The sequence below is a fragment of the Cordyceps javanica genome, chromosome 1, assembly GCF_051103115.1.
Source record: "Cordyceps javanica chromosome 1, complete sequence".
Lineage (NCBI taxonomy): Eukaryota > Fungi > Ascomycota > Sordariomycetes > Hypocreales > Cordycipitaceae > Cordyceps > Cordyceps javanica.
Window position 1 is genome coordinate 5,443,561 of NC_139295.1, and position 26,604 is coordinate 5,470,164.

The window sequence follows — 26,604 nt, forward strand, 5'->3', positions numbered from 1 at the left end:
GGCTCGTGCCCATCTGTCTTTATATTAGAATACTTGCCCTCCTCCCCATACCTGCCCTCGTCTTACATACCCTCTTGAAGCCTCGCTCATACCCCAACTCACTGCACCTTAACTGGCTCCATCGCAGTCTTGCTCTATCAAGACTCTGTTGGTCACCAGTCGTCATTCGTGAGATGCCAGCCTACTGCACTCAAGACTGCCATTACTTTTACCGTACCGCCCTCCGCGGTCTCAACATCTGCACCACCGTCTCGCCCCTCTACTCCTAGGACGACGTCTTATTCTCAAGCATACTGCACAACCTATACCACCCCCAGCAACCCACGCTTCATAGCTAATCGCAAACATGACGACTGAGGTTAGAACATTTGCTTCCCCGCAGCCTCTCGGCCAGACTCTTGCTCTCGAGCCTTCACCATACGCCAGCACTCCGCGAACTCTTGCCGACAATACCCTCAAGCCAGAGGACTTGCGCAGGGACTCCAACACACCACCTTCGGACTCGGAAAGACGGCCCTCCGTCTACACAAAGTTCCCAATGTCGAGCGATTCCGGCAAGGGTGGTGTTACCTTTGCCAGCCAGGACAAACTGCCGAAGCTTCCCATTCCCGAGCTCGCCTCCACGTGCCGCAGATATGTCGAGGCTCTCAAGCCTCTCCAGACTCCCCGCGAGCGTTCAGATACCCAGCAAGCTGTCGACGAGTTCCTGCGACGCGACGGGCCAGAACTTCAAGAGAAGCTAAGGAGTTATGCTCAGGGCAAAACAAGCTACATTGAACAATTTTGTAAGTTGTGTTAACTTGATCTATTTGACAAGCCTTGATTCTAACAAGGCAGGGTACGACTCATACCTCAACTATGACAATCCCGTCGTTCTCAACCTGAACCCCTTCTTCCTGCTTGAAGACGATCCCACGCCAGCCAGAAATAATCAGGTTACCCGAGCTGCATCGCTAGTCGTGTCGGCGCTTGAGTTCATTCGTGCAGTCAGAAAGGAAGAGCTTCCTCCCGACATGGTCAAAGGCACCCCCCTTTGCATGTACCAGTTTTCTCGCCTCTTTGGCACTGCCCGTGTCCCCACCGAGGCCGGCTGCCAGATTGAGCAGGATCCCAACTCCAAGCACATGGTTGTCATGTGCCACGGTCAGCTCTACTGGTTCGATGTCCTCGACGACAACTCCGACGCCATCATGACCGAACGCGACATCGCTGTCAACCTGCAGACAATCATTGATGATGCTGTCAAGACTCCCATCCAAGAAGCTGCCAAGGGTGCAGTGGGCGTGCTCAGCACAGAGAACCGAAAGGTCTGGTCCGGACTGAGAGATGTCCTGACCCGCGAGCCCGAATCCAACAACGCCGACTGCCTCAACATTGTTGACTCGGCCCTCTTTGCCCTCTGCCTCGACTACAGCGAGCCCACGAGCGTCGCTGATCTCTGTCAAAACATGCTGTGTGGCACGAGCGAGGTCAAGAACGGTGTGCAGATTGGTACCTGTACAAATCGATGGTATGACAAGCTGCAGATTATCGTTTGCAAGAACGGTAGTGCCGGCATCAACTTTGAGCACACTGGCGTCGATGGCCATACCGTTTTGCGCTTTGCCAGTGATGTTTACACAGACACTATTTTACGATTTGCTCGCTCTATCAACGGCCAGGCCCCTTCACTCTGGACATCAACCAGCCCGGATCCTTCCAAGCGCGATCCGGAAAGCTTCGGTGACGTCAACACCACTCCGCGCAAGTTGAGCTGGGACATGAAGCCTGAGCTGAGCATCGCTGTCCGCTTCGCCGAGACTCGCCTGGCCGATCTCATTGAGCAAAATGAGTTTCAGTGCCTCGACTTTGGCACTTACGGCAAGAATTTCATCACATCCATGGGTTTCTCACCCGACGCCTACGTCCAGATGGCTTTCCAAGCCGCCTACTACGGCCTCTATGGTCGTGTCGAATGCACCTACGAACCCGCCATGACCAAAGTTTACCTGCACGGCCGCACAGAAGCCGTCCGTCCCGTAACCGACGAGTCTGTCAACTTTGTACAAACTTTCTGGGGCGACAACCCAGTTGAGAAGAAGCTGGAAGCTCTCAAGGCTGCCTGCCAAAAGCACGTGGCCAACACGCGCACTTGTGCCAAGGCTGAGGGCTGCGATAGACACTTGTACGCTCTCTACTGCGTCTGGCAAAAGTACGTCGACGGTTTCTATAGCGACATGTCTAGTGGTGAGAGCTACGGCACTGCCAGTCCCCGCGACGCCCTCTCCGACGGCGAGGAGCCCTCCAACGCCTCCGACACCGCCATCGAAGTGGCGCGCCCTACGCGCGGCCGCGGCGACAGCACCGGTTCCCGCTCCCGGGGATCCTCCAACCAGGAACTTCCCCTGCTGTTCGCCGACAGCGGCTGGGACAAGCTCAACACGACGGTGCTGTCCACGTCCAACTGCGGCAACCCAGCGCTGCGCCACTTCGGCTTCGGTCCCACCTCCGGCGAGGGCTTCGGCATCGGCTACATCATCAAGGACGAGAGCATCTCCATCTGCGTGTCCTCCAAGCACCGCCAGACGAAGCGCTTCGTCGACGCCCTCGAGAGCTACCTCCTCGAGATCCGCCGCATCCTGCGCCTGTCCAACCGCAAATCGTCGACCGCCAAAGTCAGCCGCGCCCGCGAGGCCGAGTCTTCCCGCCCGCAACAGGCCGGCACCGTGAGCCGGGTCAAGAACCGCGGACGGCCGCTTACCGGTGCTGAACCCACCAAGGGCGCCAGCGCTGCCGCTTCCGACGTGCAGCAATCTCAGTCTGGCGTAGTTGACGACAGCATGCCTGCCAGCGACGACGACGAATTAGGCGGATGTAAGTCACCACTATTCACCCATCTTGTAGTATCTCTCTCTATTACATGCCTCTTCCCTTATCTCGAACGAGACTTTTTTTTTCTCGTTTCTTGGTAAACACTTCTGCTGTTTCAAATAGCCTATCTTTTTTTTTTTTTCTTATACTGCCCCGTTATGCATGCGAAACATTTTTGCAGCTACTGACATGACACCTCACAGATGGATTCTTCGATGCAGGGATGCTTCTCCAGGCACTCAAAGCCCGCGAGGCAACCGAGGCGCGCAAATCCGAAGACGCAGCTGACGTTGTGGAGCAGACAAAGCCGTCAGAACGAGCTGCCGTGCAGGCTAGACGTCGTGGTGATGTTGGCAAGAAGTTGCGCCTAGCCGAGTAAGAGGCATGGTAGGCTCGCGGGGAGGTGGAACTTGGGGAAATGAGTTTCTGGAAGAAATGATGCTATGTATGATAATGAATATCTTGATGACGACCAAACATGTCACGAGAATCCATGGACTACAAACGTGGTTTGCTACAGCTCCGGTGAGGTGGACGTAGGACTGTTTTGTAATGTGCAGCTTTCCTTTCACAAATTCATCGAAAATCCGAAACCCCAATACTTTGAGCTTCTTTGGGATGTTATTTTGAGCCCAAACCTGCTTTCTCTCATATATTGCTAGCATCCTGGCAGACGACACAGCGTTGAACAAGTTGAGATTGTAGTTGCCTGCGTCGACGCCGCCGCCACCGATCGAAGCCTGGGACCCCTCCAGCACTGGCGAGAACCAGTGAGCTCTTTGCATATGGAAAAATATGTCTCACGAAAACATGCTGAGCGTCATGCCGAGGAACCTGTATCCACGTCATTGAGCATATTTTCCCGTATATGTATGTAGTGACACGTCAGTTCAGCACACACACGGTATCGGCAGATGTACAAGGTTGATTGAGCTCGTGTCTGGCTCCCGAAAAAATTTCGCCATACGTCTCGGAATCATTCCATCATTCCTTTGTTCTTGCGAGTCTGCTCAGCATATACGCAATACAGGATCTCGCCACTGGGATGTCTGTGGTAGAGTGCACGCATTGCATCCCTCCTGCCCTTCACCAAGGCATGACGACACGCATAACGACAGGGTCATGAGGGCAAACATTAGAAATAAAATTCAAATACAATAAGATCAGTCAATATTCTTTCAGTCTATCTTGTCTGAACTTCTTCTTCCGGTTAACCGAGAACAATGCCATTATCATGCCATCCGCAATTGTGTTCTGTCAACTAACCGTCTTTCTTACATCACAGTAACTACCTACTCCGTACAGTGTGCGTGTCTACCCCGCAACAACGTGGCCAGAACGGCGTAGAAGCGTATTACCAGTCCGGTGTGTGAGACATTTTCAAATACAATTTGCTTATAAAAGCAGTGACACACCTATCATACCAAAAGTGCGAGTGACTAGTCGCGTGTTACACAGCCGTGCGGTTTGAGTGACCCCGCCAACTCGCTGCTTGAGCTCAGCCTCACTGCAGACACGGGCCAAGGCCATTCGTGACATTTATCCAAACGGCCGCTGTTTGCCACTGGGTATAAAAGTCCCGTGGGTTGGTTCGCGTCACCAGGACACCTTTATTCTCTGCCTCGCGCGCACCCGGCAGCCAAGGACGAATTTTACGGCCGTCACCTAGCATGCCCACCGATCAGGCACCATGGACGCCCTCGCCGCGCTCTCGCTCGCGTCCACGCTGATGCAGTTCTCCGACTATGGGAGCAAGCTGCTTTCCCGCTCACCAAGCTTGTATAAACCCGCTCGCGGCGCCCTCGCGGACAGCATCGATGTACAGGTCCTCGTCCAGGACCTCGTGTCTCTGGAGCAGAGCCTGAAGCGGCAAGCACCTTCCAGGTACGCCACCGTCGTCGGTCATGTCTCCAACAAGGAGAACGCCGCGGCGCTCGAGGTCCTCTATGCTCGATGCTTGGGCGGGGCGCAGAATCTCCTCGCCCATCTGGCTCGGCTGAGGCCCAGGACCGAGAGCACAACAAACCAGCATAACCCGCGGAAAAATGCGTTGTCGGAGAGATGGCGCTCGGTTCTGGGCGCCGACGGCTTGGAAGCGCTGGACAGGCAGCAGCAGCCTGGACTGATGCAGTTCCAGACCTGGGCCGGTTTTCACAACGCGTTCCGCGCGACTTGGGAAGGGCGGGAAATGGAAACTTTGGAGGATACCATTTGGGAAATTCGAAGAGATGCTCAGTTCCGGGTTCTGGTTTCATTCCGGTAAGCACGGTTCCTTGTCTTCCCTTCTCAGCAGCAGTGGCTTATACCAGGTTACCAGTGATGCTCTCAGCTATCTGGCAAGCCAGCGACCACAGACGTCACGGGAGCTGAAGAAGTTTACATCACGCATCTTGGACTCTTTCTACAACAGCGAAGAAGCCTTTATTCTTCAGATGCAAATTCAATCTCGTAGACTGCTCCAGCTGGACGAGTCAGGCAGAGACACCGACGGTGATGACGACCCGTTGGGGATATCGGCGGCTGACATCCTCCACAGCATCGGCTCTCTCCAAACCCCCGACCAGAGCAAAAGCCGAAAGATATCTCGCCTCACCAACTCGCGACTGGAAAACGAGCTTCGCTCCCTTGCCGTCGAGACTTGCATCCTGACGAGCCTTTCATTCGCGGCCATGGCCGATCGCCGCGAGAGCGTAGAGAAGGCGCACGCGCGCACATTTAACTGGATCTACAAGGACGCGGAAAACGCACGGGTGCCTTGGAGCAACTTTGTCGACTGGCTTCGTCACGGAGACGGCATCTACTGGATCAACGGCATGGTGGGCTGCGGGAAGTCGACCCTCATGCGATACCTGTACGAAAACAAGACCACGCAGCAGGAGCTCGAGCTCTGGGCCGGCGGCCAGCCCTGCGAGGTGTACAGCTTCTTCTTTTGGAACAGCGGCGCCGAGGACCAGAAAACTCAGCTTGGGCTTCTCAGGTCGCTCTTGTTTGACATGTTGCAGAGGCACCGCAACCTGATGCGCCAGGTTATGCCGGATGCCTGGGAAGCGTGGTCTGCACGCGCCGAGGCTGCGTTGGAGGACATGATCCCCTATGATTCGCCACTGCTGCCACCAGAACCAGAATCTTTCACAGTTCCTGCGCTAAGAGAAGTCTTTCAAAGAGTCCTTGAAGCCGTCGGCAAGACTACTAAGCTGTGCTTTTTCATCGACGGCCTGGACGAGTACGGCGCGGAGCACTCTGACATTATTAGCCTCACGACACAGTGTGCTGCGCTTCCGAACGTCAAATTTTGTCTCTCCAGTAGACCACTTCGAGTCTTTGAAGAAGCATTTGTCGGGCTGCCCACCCTGCGGCTCCAAGACCTAACGCATGATGACCTGTGCCACTACGTTTTGGATTGCCTGTACAGCCAACCGCGCATGCATCAGCTTTCACATCCCCAGAATTCCGTGGTGTCGCGCTTGATCCAGGAAACTGTTGCAAAATCACAAGGGGTCTTCTTGTGGGTAAAGCTTGTGGTTCGCTCATTGGTGCATAGTTTGCCTGCCTGTGACGGCATCGCGGAGCTGCAGCGCCAAGTGCATCAGCTTCCGGCTGACATTGATGACTTGTTCGCACACATGGTGGCCCAAAAAGATCATGCACACGCGTCACGGATCCTTCAGGTGTTTCAGGCTGCCAGAAAACGATCCCCGGAGAAGATTACGCTTCTACAATTGTCTTTTGCGGACGACGAGGATGAGCTGCTTGCGGAGGAAGCGCCAATGCAGAAAATTACAATCGATGAAGTGGGTTTTCGCTGCCGCGAAATGGACTCCCGGCTCCAGGGCATCTGTGCAGGCCTGCTGGAATCTCACGATGCGAAATACTCTAGCATCGCGCCGGACGGGAAGGTGCTGTTCATGCATCGTACCGTGTCTGACTGGATCGCAAAGCCCGGAGTGTGGGCGGCGCTCATCGCGCAGACGGCCGGCACGGGATTCAGCCCATCCCTTGCACTCGTCAAGTCTTGCATCTTGCAGCTGAAAGGCTTGGATGTCACTCCCACGCGGCTGTTTGATATGGGCCTCGTCGCCGACGCCGTCGCCTACGCCAGAGATGCCGAAGAAGAGCTCGACGCAGGTTTTCCCAAGCTCTTCGACCAACTAGACCTCGCCGCCGCGTATCAGTGGCGCCTCGGCGACTGCCGCGCCGTCTATGGAGCCGACAACATGTCGAACGCGGGCAGCGACACAGTTGACGCGCAATCAGATGGAAGCGCCAGCCCCTCCGGGACGCCAACGCAGCTGACAAGCTATCTACAGTCGTACCGCGCGTCCATGATGGAGAGCCAGTCCGACGTCTTTGGAACATTGGATCTTGACGCACAACATTCCTCGAGCAGGCCGCCGGCAGCCGGTGGATCGGCTCCGAAAAATCCTCTGGCTGCTTCATACATTGCACACGTGGAGACAAAGTTTGGCGGCCGCACGTCGCGGGAGCAGCAGCCGCAAGAAAGGACGCCGCCTGCCCGCAAAACAGTCGGTACGAACCATAACCACTGGTCGTGGTGTCTCGAAGTGCCAGGCCTGGTTCCCATGCACGGCGCTGCCAGCTTCTATGACGTGGCGCGCCTCGCGGGCATGCGGCACTACGTCGCGATCAAGGACGCGTCCGCCAACGTGCTGGACCAGGACGTCGCACAGCACCTGCTTATGCGGGCCGTGGCACCCCCGTCCGGGGGCGTCGATCCGGCGGTGGTGAGCGAGCTGCTCGCGGGCGGCACGGATCCCAACTTTGCCTACAACGCGCAGACACCGTGGGAAGTGGCGCTCGCGGCGGCCGCGTCGCACCTTGCGTCCACGCACGGCCGTCGCGAGGACAGACTGCCGCCGCAGCACAAGACGGCGTGCGAGAACTGGATCGCAGTGATGGGCATGTTCCTGCGACACGATGCCGATCCGTACGTCGTGGCCAAGGTTCAGGGAGCCGGCGAGGATCGGCCCGTCGTCTCCATCTGCACCCTTTTGGAGTCGTACGCGCCTCGCTTCCTGGAGGAGGAAGCAGTCGCGTTGATGGAGCTTCTGGTGGAAAAGAGGGCAGAAGTTGACAGAAAGCAGGCTGGCAGAACGAAGAGATCTCCGGGTGTAGATATCGAAGGCAGGACTCCAGCGGCATCGGTCGAGTGGCCCATGTCTTGGATACCAATTCGCAACAGCGTTGTCTAGGGATCTCGGTTTTATTGACAGACCTTTGCTGCTCCTTTTTGCTAATATTACCGGTCGCCAATGCTCCTTCGGCTATCGATTTTAAATTTAGTAGTTCTACCACCTACGACCAGTAGTCAACACATTTCGGGAATAATCTCTCTTTCCCCCAGCTCGTAGCTTGACTGATGTGTATTTCTTCAGTAGAGAGAAGTGTGTAAAAGGTCCGGGCGTAATCAGTCTGCGCAGTTCTCATTAACATGGGAGTGGTGTTCACCAGAGCATAGCATCCTCGGCGATCCGCAGGTAGACGGCACCTTGCGCCGGTGCATGTAGGCACCTATTAGAATCGCGTCAAATAACGAAAACGAAGCTGTGAGCTGTCGTCGATACGTGACATGTGACACTAACATGTTCGTATCATACTTCAGCCCCAACTTGTTCCAATGGGTTGCCAGTGAGATTTGAGATACAAAGGAAAGCAGTCATTCATCACAGGCGAAATTGTGGCCTACTGGCATGCAACGCACATACCACAGTTCGGCCAGCTGCTCAACCCGGCACATGTATGCCACACACAAAAAGATTGTTCATGTAGGATCATTAGGGTTATGTCGCATCAGAAAAGGGGGGTGGTTGGGAAGCAAGAGCGGCATCGCCTGGGGACAGCACAAGAAAAAAAGTTTTTAAAAAATAACAATAACCCCCACCACACGAGTAACAACCGCGAGCGGTCGGTACAAGCCCGCGCTGACCAGCCTCCGGTAAACGGCATACGAGCAGGATTAGACAAAGGAGACTTAACAAAGCTGTGACGTTGATTATCCCTCTTCAACTACCCCTCACTTGAGGGTTGGTAATGGACAATTTACCCCTCCATCTTGAAAGTGGCTAAAGGAGGGGCTAAGGGTCCTGGACGGGTGTGGATCGGGACGAGACGGACGTCCAACTGGTTGGTAGCGAGAAAGCCGCAGAATGCAAGTGAATGGGTTATGCCTGGGCAGCTGGGGATCCTCTGTTGACGACATCACGTTGCATGAGCCCGTCGGCGTGGCGGGTGGATGTGTTGTGGGCCAAAGAGCGAGGGAGGTTTGAGTTGACAGGGCAGGACTAGCTACGGAGTAGAGCTGGCAGACTTGGATGGGAAGAATGAAGGACATTCTCACAATACCATGGAAATGATGTGATATTCAGGACACGGAGAGTCTGTGCGTCGACGCGTGAACTGGCCTTTGACAGAGGAGCAAGCTGGGTTGGGGCTAGACAGTCGTTATCCTCATACTGGTAGTACTGAGTAGCCTCTGAGGAAACAGAGCCGCTCGGCAACGTTTTGGATATTCCCCAGGCTGGGGCTTGGATTGGTTGATGTAAAGCAGGGAGGTTGCTGACAGTGGGCTGTTGAACTGTTCGCCGTATTGTCCACTCCACAACTGGAGACGACCAGCACCAGAACACGCCAGCTAGCATTGACAGCTTTTTTTTTTTTTTTTCACCTGGCTTTTTCCCCGGAAGCAATGGCAGGATTTGGCGCTGGGGACTCGGCGGCCCCAGAGGCGCGCAGTTCGCTCCACCAAGTAAACCGCCTCCGAAAAGTCGGTGAGGCTGCCCTTGAGAATGAGAACATTCCAGATTGTTGAGGCGTGGCGAGACTCGACGCTGAAGGTGAACAGTTTGGTAAGTAAGGTCTGCTCTTTCCATCAGAATATTCAAGAATGAAGAAGAAAAAAAACGAGACAGTTAGGGCTGGCAGGGAAAACATGCACCTACATGGGCAGCCTGGGCAGCCTGGCCGCCCATGTACCAGGTGCATGCGCGCATGTATGCACACGCAGCCCTGCATTGGCAGACATCTAGCTATCGGCTGCTCAGTAAGTACTCCGTAGTCTGCAGTTACTGGTAAGCAGAGGAGGGGAAGGCGCCTGTCTAGACGGGCTACCCCCGGGGCAAATCGCAGCTGTGCATCTACCAGCAATCGTGACAGGGAACGAGCCACGCTTGGCCCGAGTGTAAATTTTGGCCTGAGGGCCTGCTGTTAGTGGTCAGTTGTCGTGTGTGTATCAGAAAGTAGTCGGCACGCGTGTACGGATACGGATACTCCGTAGAGATTATTTCGATGGGCGGTGTCGACTGTTTCGACGGGGTCCGAGACATCTCAACCGCTATGCCTGGGCATGGCTTCCGGTTCAGCACAATTCAGCAGCCACTGGGCAGAGAGGAGACAGAGGAGACACACACCCACCCGTGCTTGAGCGTGGTCGGCCCAGAGCACCGGCGAACAAGCCCGAGACTCCCTGGCCTTGTCTCGATATTCCTCCCCCTCACCTCCTTCCTTCACCGTTACACCACGCTAAGTCAATGACTGCCTGCCCTGGAATGTGTGGCCTTGATTCTGAGACCAAGAGATGGAAAGAAAGAAAAAAAAAATTGCAGGGATCCCTGTTAGCTCCAGAGGCTAGCTAGATGGGATTATTGGAGCCTTGGGAGGGGGTTGGGTTTCCGTGATGAAAGATGAAAGGGACAGGGATTTTTTTTTCGCTCCAGCTTTGAGTAATAGAGTTGATGCTGCTTTGCCGACGAGAAATAGAGGACAAGAATGTAGGAGCAGAGACGAGGTTAGAGAGCCGTAGCCGAGCTTGATCGATGTTAACATTGGCTACTCATCAACGAGGCTACGTACTTGGTGATCGTCAACAACATCGCTGGTTCGTCGGTACATCACTGCTACGTATAACTTGAGCCCAACAACCAGGTATCAGCCGCCCACTGTGCCATCAACACATTCGTCAGATAGTCTCAGGACTACTTGAGAGGAAAGGTGAAATGTGACCCGTTTGCCACCAGTATTGTCACGAATTGATCGATCATGCACGCCATGTTTCTCCCAGCGGCACACCATGTTTCTCGCTGGGGAGAGGAAAATGGTAAAGTCGGTCTTTGTGCGCCGTATTTTGTGGTGATATCAGGAAAGGCGCACCCGCATGACAGGCCCCCAACACACGAAAAGTGGTTTGTTGACGGGGCTTTGCACTTGTTCTTCTGGGGCAGTTTGGCATTTTGTGAGAGTTTTATTGGGGGACAGGAGTAGGCCAGGACGTCACTATGCAGTTCCTTGGCTGCGGTACAGAAGAACTGTCGCTGGATACTGGTAGCTGGCAATACTGTGCTAACTTATTAGCCTCGTATATTTGGCTGGCCCTACAGAGTACTTGAACGTGATGTGTAGGGGTGACAAGCACAGAGTCAGGGCTGCCATGCTGGCGGCTTGATTCTTCACGCATGTTTTGTGGTACAAGGCCCGATATCTTGGTACAAATAGTGCATCTCAGCAACTGGTAGAGAGGTTTCGCGTAGGCATTCCTCTCTGATTCCTCCGCAATTCGCGGTGAAGAGCCAGAGAAGCTTTTGATCGGCCTGTCGCAAACTTCTTTTTCGAAACGATTGGCTCCTCGTGCCGGTGCTGGTTCGGCGCCCCCAAACCCACAACAGAACTAACCACAAGCATACAAGCATACTCAGCACTCAGTACTCCGTACAAGCGAAAGACCAACACCACCGGGCCACCCCTGGCCCGCCCCTACAAAAAGATGTGAGCAAGGCAAAAGAGGCCCCATTTTGTTAGCTCGGGTACCTGTGCCAAAAATGGCTGTGCCGGTCCTCCCACTATTCTTCGCGCCTTTGATCCAATAAGCTGAGCGAGGAAACCCGCTGGCAGGCCAAGGGTAGCGAGGAAGGCTGGTGGGCGACAAAGAGATGCTAGCCTGGCCCCAGTTGGCCTGTTCGCCTCCACCAGTGGCAGGGTTTTGCTCGCATGTTCTGGGTGTGGCAGCCTGTTGCCTGGCAGGTATGGCAGTCGTTGCGTCCTACTGATGATATGCGTTGTTGCCTTTGGTCTGTTTCGTTCATGGTGTACCGAGCTCGACGAACTAGCTACACGCAGTTGGTAGTCAATAATAGAGTTTCTGAGTGTATTGGAAGGTATAGGAGGCGTTGCGAATAGAGTCAGAGCTACAGACGAGTCATCGAAGCCTTCTGGGGCGCGCGAACAGTCTTTGGCCATGTGCCACAAAGCTTGATATCACACTTGTACCCACGAAAGCAATTTACTCACGGTTGTACCTGAGCAAGTACCACACATCCAGTAAGTAAGTACTTAAGTAGTTTCGCCTGTAGCCTGGCAGGGACTTATCACAGCGAAGGCTTGCCGATGACTGGCGCGCGCGACAGAGTCCCCGCCTCCGCACAATTGGCTAGCGGCCATCCCTAGCCATTCATCATCTTTCTGTCTTGCCCTTTTCTCTCTTTTCGAGATTGCAATCTACTTACTTACCTCGTCCACTGTTCATTATATTGACTCTGCCAAAACTCCAATTGCAAGTTGACATAGCAGCATCGCCGTCACGACTCCGAGTGACCACGCCACTGTATTGCACAGTGAGCCGGTAGCGAATAGGGGTCTAGGTTCAGGTGAGTAGCTATGTGCATCGTTTTATTCCATGATTACCTGTTCATCCAAAATTTCAACCAACATCTGGTCGTATGCCTTCTTCCCAAGGTCTCTCACACTTGACGGTTTTTTTTTTTTCTTGTTCTTATTTTTGATCCCTGCCCTGTCTTCTCGCTTGAGCTTTTTTGTGCGGCGGCGGTCTGCAGAGGGCCAAGGGGGCATGGGGCAACTGCGACTGCGACGCAGGGCAGCGGGAAAAAAAAATGACCACCAGGAGGGATTGACTGGTGGTCACACTATCCGGACACCCCAGAGACGGCTTTCAGGCTGGCAGCAAGAGAGCATCAGCGAGGTTTCGCCAGCAGCAAGGCAAACTGCCTGGCACAGCCCAAAATCGCAGAGCATGGAAAGGCCCATCCATGCCCTCTCGGGACTCGCTACGGATAGAGCGAGCACTCGTTCACCACGCTCCGGTCGCAAACCCCCAAAAGGAAGTTCCCAGAGACCAGGCAAACTAGCCCTGCTTCGCATTATAGTTGGTGCAAAGCAGGTACCTTGCTCGTCTTGCTGGTTCCAGCTAAGTAGCCTGAACCTCGACCGAGCGACCCTGCCCATCCCTGCCAGGTTCGCCTGCCCACCATCACCACCACCACGCAAGCCCACCACCCGTCCACACTGTCTCTCCAGGTCGGCTTTGCTGTTCAGAGGTACTTGGCTGGGCCACCACCACGCCAAAAGCCCGCGCCGGTGCCGCCCATCCACCACCACCCCCCCATCCATCCATCCATCCCATCCACCCCGCCTCAACGTCGCCTCGTCGTTCCTGATCTTTCCCCTGCCCTTTCCCTCCTTCACCCCATACGCTGACATAGTCTCCTCGGCCTTTCGTCCATGACGGTAGTCTCTTGAAACGCTCAACCCCGCGGTGCCAATCCGGCGTGTACGAGTCTTTTGCCCACCATGGACGACTTGCGTTTCCGCTCCCAGCAGCCACACCAGCAGCAACAGCACCAGCAGCCGTCGAGGAACGATTTTTCAATCTCCTCTCTAGTTTCACCACCTCGCAACGGCAACTCCAGGCTGATGATGCAGCAACCTTCCGCTCACGACCATCGCGCAAACCTCCCTCGCCGCTTCACCACGGATTCCGGCCGCGTCCCGACACTCTCCAACGTGACTTCGCCCGCCAAAGGCCTTGAGCTGTCGCACGATTACTCCTCCCCCAACGTCAGTATTCCCAGAGGTTCCTCCCAACTCTTTCCCAAACCGCGCTTCTCTGGCCCCGACGTGAATGCCATCAGAAGCCTTGCCCCCTTGCATTAGCAATACTGACATTCATGACAGCAAACGCTGCACAAGGTTCAATTGGTATGTAGTATCACCCGACACCCTGTCTCTCGGCGCAGGCACCTAAAAGTCTCTGGCGCGCCGCACCGCCATCCGCCGAGGCCGCGGGCTTCCGCGCTACGCCTGCTCATGCAGCCGCAACAAAAAGGGAAACACGCACCCGTTTTGCTAACCGTACCTCTGCGCTATAGATTGAACAAAAAAAGTTGGAATATGAGAGGATTCGAGAGCAGCGCCGCCGCTTCGAGCTGGAAATGCAAAAGCTCGACCAGCAACAGCGACGCGAGGCTCAAGAACTCGCGCAAATGGAGGAGGAAATTGTTCGCCTCGGCGGCCACCAGTCCGAACCGACCACGCCCCCAGAATATCGCGACCACAACTCGGGTTTCCCCTCCATGTTTTCGCGGCCGAATCGCTATTCCACCTCCAGCCTTACCTCGCCACCCGGTATCTTCAACCGCCCTGGCAGATCAGGCTCGCAGGTAACCTCCCCGCCATCTGGCATCATGCAGCCTCGTTACGGGTATGACGAGCCCCTACCCTCGAGATCTGTTCCCACCACTCGTCGGAACAGTGACGATGAGAAGGAAGAGGCCGTTCGACAGGATCCTTCCAGCCACCGATCTGGCAATGCGTACGTCACTGCTTCCCCACCCATACCCCAGCATCACTGGGATGCGATTTTTCAGACTCTGTAGAGTCGCTTTGTCGGTGCAATTTGCATCTATGTTGAGGCGGCCATCTTTACATCTTTACGATGTGGATGATGATGTGCATCCGCTTGTCAGCCGAAGCTCTCTCCAGCCGAATGTTCCACACGCCACGACGGCACCCAAATTAGAGCGCTGTTTTCGTGCTCCTTGTTCTTGCTGTATTCTGATGTTATCAATAGGTTCAATCGTTACTCGATGCCGGTTACCAAGTCCAAAAACGGACTGTACGAGGTCAACCTGGACCAGACCAACACGGCCCGATTCTTGTTTGGTGAGGATGAGCCAAGCGCTTTTCCACGCCGAGACACCCCCGACCATAATTTCCCGACACTTGTCCGCCGTGATGACCAGATCGTAAGTTTGCGTGTTTCAATTTTGATTTGTTCAATTTTCTTTCTTCTTCATGGATCGCACGTGAGTGCGGCTCCAGGCCGTCTGCCGTTTACACTGCCAGCTGTTGGCAGCTGCAACGCCAATCATGGGGACGGTGCAAACGCCCACACAATCGCACAATAAGCGGATGCTCACTCAACTTCTTCACAACAAACTCTGAGCAAACTCTGAGCAAGTGCCTACTTCTCTACAAAGCAGACCTTTTCTTCCCCCATCTACTACCCGATTGAACTCGTTGTCTTGCGTGCTTTCTGACCCTTGCGCTTTTTGTTCAGCTTTCTGCATCTTCTGCCGCCCTCGACCTTGCCTTGTCACCTTCGCCAAAACCTGATGCCAGCAGAAACTGGTCTAATGTTAACCGACATCGCGCGCAGCAGAGTCTTTCCTCTTTGAACATCAACAGCAATTCTAGCCAGCTCGGTGATTTCAACGCCATTGGAAGCCGCCCTGCTTCTATGCGGCACTCCCTTGACCTCAAGTATATCCCCGAGAGTGGCGACGGAAACGCTGGTGTCATTTCTCCCAAGAGCACACACGTTATCACAACTCCTCCCAAGCTTCAGAGCTCATTTTCCACTAGCGAGATCCCGACTGTCAAGAACTCTTCCGGATCCTCCATGATGGCCAGTAATGCCAACAATCACGCCCAGCAGCATTTCCATAACCACAATGCCAATATGGGAAGAATCCCTGCTGGTGCCGTGCCTACACGCCATAGCCGCGAACTTTCCAGCGACAGCTCCATGAATGCTGGCAGAGAACAGGTTGGCCCTTATCAGTCCCTCCACTCTGCTTTGCAAGCAAGTGCCGCACCCTTTGGCCCTAGCATGACCACTTCGGCTGCTCCTTTCAGCTCCTCAACCGCCACATCTGCTTCCACAGCTCCGGCAATGAACGGCTTAACGGCTGTCAACGGTGCCAACGGTTTAAGCGGCATCACTGCTATGAATGGAATGAATGGATTCTCAGGCTATTATTCCCCCAATGGTTATCAAAACAACGGTTCCAACACCGCGCAATTCGGTGGGCCAATGCTCGCAGCCGGCATGCAGCAACTGAACCTCAATGGCGTTACGTCAGGCAGCATGTATCCTGTTCAAAACTTTTCCGGTTACAACGGGGTTCCTTTCCAGCATGGCTCTGGGGCTCCCCAGAGAGATAGCCAGGCTCGTGTCATCCAGAATCGACGCCAGCAACTCGACCCCGACGGTAAGTTCATATATCTTCCTTGTAATCCCGTGTATATGCTAATGAACAATCTAGCCATGGCTCGCTACCAAAACATGCCTCTTGAGTCCTTCCGCTCGCAGATTTACGATCTCTGCAAAGATCAGCATGGCTGCCGCTATCTCCAGAAGAAATTGGAAGAACGCATCCCCGAGCAGGTTCACATGATCTGGCTCGAAACCAACCAGCACGTCATCGAGCTCATGACGGATCCCTTTGGTAATTATTTGTGCCAAAAGCTCCTCGAATTCTGCAATGACGACGAGCGAACTGTCTTGATTCAGAATGCCTCTCAAGACATGGTCCGCATTGCTCTCAACCAGCATGGTACTCGCGCCCTGCAGAAAATGATCGAGTACGTCAACACTCCTCAGCAGGTTCATCTCATCATTGAAGCTCTCCGATTCCGCGTCGTGGAACTCATTCAAGACTTGAATGGAAATCATGTCATCCAGAAGTGTCTTAACAAGCTCACTTCTGCGGATGCCCAATTCATCTTCGATGCTGTTGGAAATAACTGCATTGAAGTGGGCACTCATCGGCATGGTTGCTGTGTTTTGCAGCGCTGCATCGACCATGCATCTGGAGACCAGAAGCAGTGGCTCGTCGGACGCATCACGGCGCATGCTAGGATCCTAGTCCAGGACCCTTTTGGTAACTACGTTGTTCAGTACATCATTGACTTAAATGAGCCAACTTTCACTGAGCCAGTTGTTGCCACCTTTCAGGGATGCATCGGACAACTTTCGCGCCACAAATTCAGTTCCAATGTCATCGAAAAGTGCCTTCGGTGTGCTCAAGCCCCGTCCAAGGACATGATTGTGGAAGAGATGCTCGTTCCAGCAGAGATAGAGCGCCTCCTTCGGGACTCCTTCGCCAACTATGTCATTCAGACGGCCTTGGAATTTGCTACTCCCCAACTCAAATACCGTTTGGTGGAAGCTATTCGACCTATTTTACCCCAGATTCGAACCACACCATATGGACGGCGTATCCAGGCCAAGATCTCGGCCTATGACGGCCGCGGAAGCGCTGCATCTAGCGGTCAAGCTACCCCGGCAGACAACACGCAGGGACAGATCCCCCTGAGACCAGCACATGCGAGGGGCATGTCTGGCACCACTGCGCAAAACAACCTCGCGGCCAACGGTGCCCCCGGATCTAGCAACGGCAGCCAGACCGGCCGCCAAAATTTGCCTGCGTACGGCAGCACCGCCGGAATGGCCTCTGCAGCCCCAGTGCAAGCCCATGTTCAGCAGCCTCAATTCGGCCAAAATGCTGGTGCTACCAATGGCGCAATCCTGCAGGCGCCTATGAATGGTGGTGCAGAGAACATGGAGACTCGCTGGGTGTAACTTTATTGGAGACGCATATACTATAGCTCATTGCTACTTGCTTGTACAACATGACGCCCTGGCAGTTGTTTCGCTTCAGCTGTCTCTTTGCTGAAACCGATTCTGCTCGCTCACGACTCTGATGAATTCTTTACCACTTGTTTGAATAAGAAAAAAGTAACGCATCGATGGACAGTCGCGCGCTATCTCACCGTCGATATCCGACAAAGCACGGCATTTTTGAGGATGCTCTGTGTGTACATTACAAGCGGAAAAGGGGGAAATATTTACGAGAAGAAAAACGAACCGCATTTGAAACGACCTCGCGCCCCCGCGCCTTGACGCCGCTGTTTATACAACTCTTTTGACGACGAAAATGTGCTGCCACCTGCGCAAGAGACCCTTTCTTGCCGTGTACTAGATCACAAAGGATCGATATCGCATAGACACAGCACGTTTCGCATTACTGTGATTTTATACCGCACTTATGTTTTCTTGTTGCTCCCGCGTTTGGTTCACTTTCTTTTGTTCCCGCTATCATGGATTCCGCTTTTTTTTCCTTCTTTCTTCTTCTTCTTTCTTCCCTGGCCTGACTTGGCTTGCAAAGGCGCTCACGTTATACAGCTTCTCGCCACTGGCCGGATTACCCGTGGAAAGCCACAAGTCTGCAGGCCGCGGGCTCGATTTGTTGTTTTATTTTCTGATATTTGGATGATGCTCTTACCAATGTATGTGCTGCACAATTTGAAACCGTCTGGGTGGAAATTTGCCTCGTCTGTGTGACGGGAGCTTCAATCTCTCAAGGTACAAAGGTGTGGCAGGACTGCAGGGTGGAGGGGCCCCCTCATTTCCAATTCTGGCATATTGTATGATTGTTTAGGTATAGGGAATCAAATATATATACGATTAGCAAGAGCCTGCTGTGACTTTCTGTCATTTTGCGTCGTTGTTTTACTGCTCGGGTTTTTTCTCGTCCCCAGTGCCTCCAAGAATATATTTATTTCGTGTTTGGTGTTTTGTTGTTGGTGTTGCAAGTTGGCCGCGAAATCTACTGCAAGAGGTGAATTAAATTCCAGAATCGCTTACATTTCAGTTCATACTTCGCTGCACTATGTAATTATGGGTTCGTGAGCCTAGTTCGAGTTGGATCAACATTGGAATGCCGTAGCGCCGTAGCAAAGCTCGAGGAAAACCGTGGAAGTGCGAGCTATGGTTAGCTGATGCTATGAAGCTCAATACAAGCCCTTGGTGGCGGTGATAAAGATATGAGAGCTGGAGCACAATCAAGACGAGATCTACACAATAGAAAATCCTTGAATCTCTAATCAAAAAGCGCACTGCTTCCTCGTATGTTTCAACATAATTTTCCTTCTTCGCATCGTCCCCCACCATCCAGCTTGCTATCGCCCCACTTCGCCGCCTTATCGGACTGCGGGCAACTTTTTTTTTTCTTGCAAAGCATCGCGACAGAGCATCACGACGAGTGCGACGTCCTCGTTTCCTACGCGCTTCCGCCGATAAGGGGTACTACTCCGCTCAATAGATGCCTTGCTGGCGATAACGAACAAGATGGCGGTGATCGATGATGGCTTTGAGGCCCTCCTGGAGCCATTTTATAATGGCAAAAAGCTAACCGACCCCATCTCAACCAAGGAGGACAAATTTCAGCTCTTGCCGGCGTTCCTCAAGGTCAAAGGTACGGCAATTTTACAATCTTGAGAAGCTCTACTCTGATCTTTTCTAACAACATTGATAGGTCTTGTAAAACAGTACGCCTTGCCGCCAACGCATTCGTAAACTGAGGAGCGTGCGCTGACTCACTCTCTGCAGGCACATCGATTCCTACAACTTCTTTGTCGAACATGAGATCAAGGACATTGTGCGCGCAAATCGGACCATTCGCAGCGATGTTGATAGCAATTTCTGGTTAGAGTAAGTGCTTTGCCATTGGTTGCAATGCTTTCAGCGCATCGAGGCTAACAACAACCGCATAGATTTACCGACATTCGCGTTGACCATCCCCAGCGACAAGACTACAAAGAAGCCAAATCCTCCACGGATGTGACGCCTATGGAATGTCGGCTACGAGATATGACCTACGCCGCTCCCATCCTCGTCGATATTGTATACATTCGTGATAAGCAAAAGATTATCAGACGAAATGTTTCGCTCGGCCGAATGCCAGTCATGTTGCGCAGCTCCAAGTGCCGGCTCTCTGGCGCAAACAATGCCGAAATGGAAAAAATGAACGAATGCCCACTCGATCCTGGCGGCTACTTCATCATCAACGGCACCGAAAAAGTTATTCTAATTCAAGAACAGCTCAGCAAGAACCGAGTCATTGTTGAGGCTGACGAAAAGAACAACATCATTTCCGCTTCTGTCACAAGTTCTACACACGAAAGGAAATCCAAAACAAATGTCACGCTGAAAAAGGATCGAATTGTCTTGGTACACAATGTTTTGGTCGAGGGTATTCCAATTGTTATAGTTCTCAAAGCTTTGGGTGGGCTCTCCGATTACGAGATAATGCAGCTGGTGGCTGGCGCCGACGGCCGCTACCAAGACGAGTTCCTCATCAACTTCGACGAAGCGACAAAGGCTGGTGTCTTTACTCAACATCAAGCTCTTGAGTACATTGGTTCCAGGGTCAAGATGGGCTCGCGGAGAGGTCAATTCGGTCCCCAAGTTCGCCGAAACAATGTCGAAGAAGGCCTCGACGCGCTAGCAAATCTCATCATTGCACACGTGCCCATTGAAGGACTTGATTTCTACCCAAAGGCTATATACGTTGCTATGATGACACGCAAGGTCCTTATGGCCGCTCAAGACAGCAAGCTTGTTGACGACAGAGACTTCGTCGGAAACAAGCGTCTCGAACTTGCTGGCCAGCTCTTGTCTCTGTTATTTGAAGATTTGTTCAAGCGATTCATGGTCGAAGTCAAAATGTCCATCGACAAGTTCCTCAAGAAGAACAACAGAGCCGTTCCTCTAGATGCTGTCAACATGATTAGCAATCATGCAAACAACATTGGTATGGGAATCAACAGAGCCATCCAGACCGGTAACTGGAGCGTCAAGCGTTTTAACATGAACCGTGCTGGTGTGACCCACGTCCTTAGTCGTCTTAGTTACATTGCTGCGCTTGGTATGATGACTCGTATCAGCAGTCAGTTCGAGAAGACCCGAAAAGTCTCAGGTCCCCGTGCCCTGCAGCCTTCTCAGTGGGGTATGCTGTGTCCTTCAGATACTCCCGAAGGTGAAGCCTGTGGTCTAGTCAAAAATTTGGCTCTTATGACACATATCACTACCAACGTGGACGAAGAACCCGTCAAGAGATGGGTGTTTACCCTTGATGTTGGTGTGGAACCTATTCGCAACTTTTCCGGCGCCGAGATGCACCGCGAGGGGTCGTACATTATCCACATAAACGGAACCCCGTTCGCTCTCACAAGATACCCTAAGAGGTTCTGTTCCAGATTTCGAACGATGCGCCGACGCGGTTGGATCTCGCCCTTTGTCAGTATTAGCATCAACCTTCATTTCAACGCGGTACACATTGCCACCGACGAAGGACGAATCTGCAGACCATACATCATCGTCAAAAATGGTGTCCAAAAACTAAAACCTGAACACCTCCGTTTGCTCCAGCTCGGCAAAGTCACTTTTGACGACTTCTTGCGGAATGGCGTGGTTGAGTATCTCGATGTGAACGAGGAACAGGATGCCTTGGTCACGATTTACGAGGATAAGGTCACTAGGGGTACTACGCATCTAGAAATCGAACCTTTCACGATTCTTGGTGCTGTGGCCGGCCTCATTCCATTCCCCCACCACAATCAGTCGCCACGTAACACCTATCAGTGTGCAATGGGTAAACAAGCGATTGGCGCCATTGCATACAACCAGTTTAACCGTATCGACACCCTTCTGTACACGCTTGTGTACCCTCAACGTCCAATGGTTATCAGCAAAACCATTCAACTGGTCAATTACGACAAGCTACCGGCTGGTCAAAATGCGACGGTCGTTGTCATGTCCTACTCTGGTTACGATATTGAAGATGCTCTTGTTCTGAACAAGGGCTCCATTGACCGAGGATTCGGCCGCTGCCAAGTCTTCCGGAAGTACACCACGGAGTTGCAAAAATACCCCAATGGACGTAGAGAGCGCATTGGTGATCCTGTCAACGAAGGTGACGGCGCAGAACGAAAGCGCACCGAGAAGCATAAAGCCTTGGATGACGATGGTCTTGCCATGGTCGGCGGCAGAGTCTTTTCCGGCCAGTCCATGATCAAGAAGGAAACACCCCTTGATCTTACCACAACAGGCATTGGCTTGGATCGCGGATCTAGCGACTTCCGTGACTCTGCTGTCAATTACCGCATCCCTGATCCTGCCTATATCGACAAGGTCATGATTTCACACACCGAGAAAGACACTACAGTCGTCAAGGTCCAAACGAGACAGACTCGGCGACCCGAACTCGGCGACAAGTTCTCGTCTCGCCACGGTCAAAAGGGTGTTGTCGGCATCATTGTGGACCACGAAGACATGCCCTTTGCTGATAACGGTCTTACTCCTGACATTATCATGAACCCCCACGGTTTCCCTTCTCGAATGACCGTGGGTAAACTTCTCGAGTGTCTGACGGGCAAAGCCTCCATCATACACGGCCGCCCCGACTACGGCTTTGGCGACGCCTTTCGTTCGCACCCGCTCGAGGAGATGAGCCAAGTCCTCCTAGACCACGGCTTTTCATGGGAAGGTAAAGACTACTTTACCTCGGGCCTGACTGGCGAGCCACTCGAGGCGTACATCTTTAACGGCCCCATCTACTACCAACGTCTCAAGCACATGGTTCAGGACAAGATGCATTCGCGAGCCCGAGGACCCCGCGCCATCCTCACCCGTCAGCCCACTGAGGGTCGTTCTCGTGATGGTGGTCTGCGTCTCGGTGAGATGGAACGTGATTGTCTGATTGCCTACGGTGCCTCGCAGCTACTGCTAGAGCGCCTGATGATCAGCTCCGACGGCGTCGTCATCGATATTTGCCAGCAGTGCGGCCTTTTTGGCTACAAGGGCTACTGCCAGACTTGCAAGAGTACACGCGAGGTCACAAAGATGACGATGCCCTACGCAGCTAAGCTCTTGGTGCAGGAACTCATCAGCATGAACGTCGGTGTGCGGCTGCAGCTGGCCGACGAGTTCCCGCACCCCAAGTAAGCAACAGCACAATGCCTTTGTTGAGCTTGTTACTCTGTAGATATTTTATTCCCATTATTTGGTGTACATACTAGCACTGGCTCTCGCTGTTTTCTTATGATTGCATACTGAAAGGAGTGTTGATTTTTTAGAACAAGATAGAGGTGAAGGAAGCATGTTTATGATCTATAAATAAACAACGGTTTACCCAAGTTGTGTATGCCAATAAAATTTGCGCCTAAACCATGCTGTACAGCCTAACTCCGTAGCCATGAACTGAAGAAGAGTCTTGATCTTGTACAAAGAACTGATTTTGCAACAGCTCAACCCTTGGTCTTGCCATGATCTTTTATCACGCCCTTCAACCCACCTGCGGTGACTTCAAACTCAGCCGCATCGGCGATGCCCTGACCCGACGCGGCGACATGTGGCGCAAACACGACCTTCATCCAGCGCCGCCACGACTTGAGGGTGGGCTCGCGATCCTCCCCGCCATCATCATCACCGCCGCCGCCGGCGTCCAGCGGCGCCGCGACCCTTCTCGGCCGGCCGTACACGGGCCGCTTGAAGAGGGCCACGCGGCATGCAATCTGCGTCGACCACACGAGGCCCAGACTCGGCGTCTTGAGCGCGTACGACGATCGGGGCTCGTCGCCCCACCCGGTGAACCAGCGCTGCTGGTGGTCGAGAAACAGAGTCGGCGGCGCGGGCGGCCCGTCGTCGGGCGTCGGCATGGGCATGGAGGATGTCGGCGTGGCTTGCAGCGTCGACGGGGGTGGCTGCTGCTGCTGCTGTTGTTGTTGTCTGCTGCGCGACGCCAGCGGGCTCTCCGGCGGCGGCGGCCCCATGGACGTTCGGTGCGGGAGCCGCAGGTTGTGCTGCAGCATCGCCGCCGCCGCCGACGCGCCGCCGCTCGAGGCGAAACGATCGGCGACCTGGTTGGCCACGACGACGGCGATGCCGTGCCGGCGCGCGAGGTCGCGGAGGTGCGCGCCGAGCCGCACCAGCTGCGCGCTGCGGGCCGCCATGCTGGACCCGAGGGGGCCCCGGCTCTCAAACTCGGCGCGGTAGTTGGCGGCGACCGAGTCCAGCACGAGGAGGCCAATGTCGTGGCGCGCCAGCAGCACGGGCACCTGGTACTCGAGGATGTGGTCCTGCGACTCGAGGTCCGGCGTCACGGTGCTGAGGATGTTGTCGAGCGAGGGCCGCCGGTCCGCCGGGGCGCCCGCACCCGCGTCCGCGGCGTCCCGCAGCGCCGGGCTGCCCGCGAGCATCTGCGAGAGGCGCCGCGTCGCGAGCGCCGCCTCGGTCGAGACGTACAGCGCCTGCCGGCCCAGGCCGCGCGGCGCGGGCAGCTGCACGGCCAGGCAGAGTGACAGCAGGAACTGCGTCTTGCCGGCGCCCGACTCGCCCGCGAACTCGGTCACGTAGCCCACGGGGACGCCGCCGCCCAGCGCCGCGTCGAGCGTGTCGTCGAGCGTGCTGATGCACGGCGTCCGCGCCGGCACGGCAGCCGCTGCCGTTGCTACCGCTGCTGCTGCTGCCGCCGCCGCCTCCTCTGGCTGCCCTCGCGGCTCCTCGTCGGCCGTCGCGTCGTCTTCCGCTTCTCCCCCGCCCTCCGCGGGGCCTGTTTGTGTTCGTTTCGGGGCGGGAGCCGCCGCGGCGGCGGCGGCAGCCGCGAGAGGCTTCTCGGGCGTCAGATCATCGGCGAGGGAGGCCTGCACGGCGGCGATGAAGCGCTTCAGGTCAAGGAGCGGGATGTGCGTCTGCTTGGCCAGGTCGACCGGGTGCTGGGTGAGCAGGTCTGTCGTGGAGAGCGAATGCTGCTCGACCACGGGCAGCAGCGCGGAAAAGGGTCCTGTGGGAAACAACGGCAGGATCCTCAGGAGGTCCGTCATTGGTGGCGCTGAAGCTGGTGATCTTGTTGCTCGTTTGCCGGCGACGTCATGGGCAGGACGATGGAGATTCACGCGTCGAGCGCGTAAAGTGGCGGCGGCGGCGAGTGGCGGACTTGGGCAATGCTTAACCCAACATTTTACGCGTCGTATTTCGTGAATTCACCCCTTTCGGTCATTGACGTGCAGAAAATTGTCGTTTGACGGTGTTTTGATTTTTTTTTGTGTTGTCAGGATGAACAAGCTAAAATCTGTTGACCGATAGAGTCATGACACTTTCGCAAGGGCGAGCGTCATTCTTGTCAACACATTTGAAGTACAATGCCACCATGCAAACTCTGTGACCAAGTACTATAGGAAACAGGCGCTGAATAAAACCAAGTACCACTTAATCACAACATGAAGCACCCGAATGAATTAATGAGGTGGACCTGCTTCGTTAAATCCATGCTTTGATGATACCTGTTTTCGGCTCTCGCGCTACCCTATACGCTGACTATGGACACATCCACGCGTTACGGCGTAGGTGACCAAAAAAATGGCGCAAACAGCCCAAGACTGAGAGTAAAGAGCCCCATTCTTCTGAATCTGTGGATTTTGGCAGAGAGTTATCTTGTTGTGGCTGCGGGACGTCACAATGGCCTCAAAATCGCCTCGCGCGGATTCGGTCCACAGTGAAGCTTAGATGGATTCAGGTAGGGATAGCAGCGCGAGATTACTACGATGCTAGTGCTAGAGTCGACAGCTCGAGTTGGCGGCGCTTTCTACTCACTGTGTCTCGAGATTTTAATCCCTTGTTGTCTGTATCTTGCTCTACCAGTACCATGCGCTCTCGTCGGACTAGTGTGGTGCTGAAGCTATTCGCAGCTTCAGATGGACAAGACACTTGATTGTTTCCGCATCGAGAAGGCGTCTGATGTGCGGAGAGACCATGCTTATTTGATGCTTGACTGAAGAGGGCTTGTGGGCACAAGATACCTTGCCAAGCTTGCCTACTTTTCCTGCGGCTGAAAACCAGGATCGACAAGGTCGTGGGCCGCATAATTTCCCTTGGCTGGATTTGGCTGGTCAACTACCCAGTAGCAAGGGCTGCCTAACGTTGTACTTTTTTCCCCACCGAGTACCAATGCAGTAACCGTCACCGCCATCCCAGAGAAGACCATAATAATACTTAAGGTTGTTGGTTGTGGTGGCTTGACGGAAGTACATAATTTAGCACATACGTTTTGTCAATTTGCACATAACTATACCAAATCGGTAGGAAACCCATTTTTAAAAAAAGCTGACCAATGAGAGGCCTGGAGACCTAGTGTCCAGCGCCTGCACCCCTAATCGACGGCCCGACGGGGCAGGAGCTCACAAAGCTTCTTCGGTGTGCAGATGACAGAAGGAGGGCAAAATCCCTCTCAAATGACGCCCAATTCGTCGTCAGCACACGTCTGTAGCTTCTCACAGCCTCAAGAAGCTATGTCGCAGCCTTCGTCACAACTAGGCCTCCGGCTAGAGGGCACAAATTCCTGCCGTGGCAACCACCTTCTCAATTGCAGGTTACGGAGGTGAGGTGACTGGTCTCCGGGTTCTGTTATAAAGGTGGTAGTAATCCCTGCAAAAATAGGTGGGCTAATTACTGGATCTTCCTCGATTAAGTATAGTTATGTGCAAATTGACAAAACGTATGTGCTAAATTATGTACTTCGGCTTGACGCGATGTCTTGACTCCTGTCGATGAAGCGCATCTTAGCTCTACGGGGATTTACGCGCTCTCGGATGCAGATATGATGCGGTCATCGCCCTGCGAGTATGCAAAAGCTTGTACGATTATTCCCCAGAGAATCTTCTGTTCAGTACTGAAATGCGAACTCACCATTGTCTCCCGTGGCTGTCGACTAGCGCATTCAGCTCTCGGCAAGCCACCGCGAAATGTCCTACTTTGGCTCGCCTAGGCTACCCGTGTATCCACGTTCTGCTGGCAAGGCGCACCAAGTCACCTGGACATCTGGGCGGAAT

At 54.0% G+C, this 26,604-nt stretch overlaps 5 protein-coding genes across 5 annotated transcripts; 4 read left to right on the plus strand and 1 right to left on the minus strand.

Annotated features, from left to right (window-relative positions):
• Window positions 1-346: 346 nt before the first annotated feature.
• On the plus strand, window positions 347-3,229 carry V2A60_001649 (Choline/Carnitine o-acyltransferase-domain-containing protein; the record flags this gene model as incomplete). Its single annotated transcript, XM_083253007.1, has 3 exons — window positions 347-785; window positions 838-2,853; window positions 3,054-3,229. 3 exons carry the CDS (start codon window positions 347-349, stop codon window positions 3,227-3,229), a joined length of 2,631 nt encoding a protein of 876 aa, XP_083109133.1.
• Window positions 3,230-4,540: 1,311 nt separating this feature from the next.
• Window positions 4,541-8,060, plus strand: V2A60_001650 (uncharacterized protein; the record flags this gene model as incomplete). Its single annotated transcript, XM_083253008.1, has 2 exons — window positions 4,541-5,109; window positions 5,168-8,060. 2 exons carry the CDS (start codon window positions 4,541-4,543, stop codon window positions 8,058-8,060), a joined length of 3,462 nt encoding a protein of 1,153 aa, XP_083109134.1.
• Window positions 8,061-13,443: 5,383 nt separating this feature from the next.
• V2A60_001651 (armadillo-type protein) lies at window positions 13,444-17,518 on the plus strand (the record flags this gene model as incomplete). The annotated part of the gene is made up of 6 exons (XM_083253009.1): window positions 13,444-13,770; window positions 13,828-13,851; window positions 14,022-14,464; window positions 14,723-14,897; window positions 15,212-16,145; window positions 16,200-17,518. 6 exons carry the CDS (start codon window positions 13,444-13,446, stop codon window positions 17,516-17,518), a joined length of 3,222 nt encoding a protein of 1,073 aa, XP_083109135.1.
• A 1,548-nt stretch (window positions 17,519-19,066) lies between these two features.
• On the plus strand, window positions 19,067-22,723 carry V2A60_001652 (DNA-directed RNA polymerase III core subunit RET1; the record flags this gene model as incomplete). The annotated part of the gene is made up of 4 exons (XM_083253010.1): window positions 19,067-19,193; window positions 19,254-19,266; window positions 19,328-19,429; window positions 19,492-22,723. 4 exons carry the CDS (start codon window positions 19,067-19,069, stop codon window positions 22,721-22,723), a joined length of 3,474 nt encoding a protein of 1,157 aa, XP_083109136.1.
• A 302-nt stretch (window positions 22,724-23,025) lies between these two features.
• V2A60_001653 (protein RAD57) lies at window positions 23,026-24,600 on the minus strand (the record flags this gene model as incomplete). The annotated part of the gene is made up of 1 exon (XM_083253011.1): window positions 23,026-24,600. One exon carries the CDS (start codon window positions 24,598-24,600, stop codon window positions 23,026-23,028), a length of 1,575 nt encoding a protein of 524 aa, XP_083109137.1.
• Between the last annotated feature and the right edge of the window lie 2,004 nt (window positions 24,601-26,604).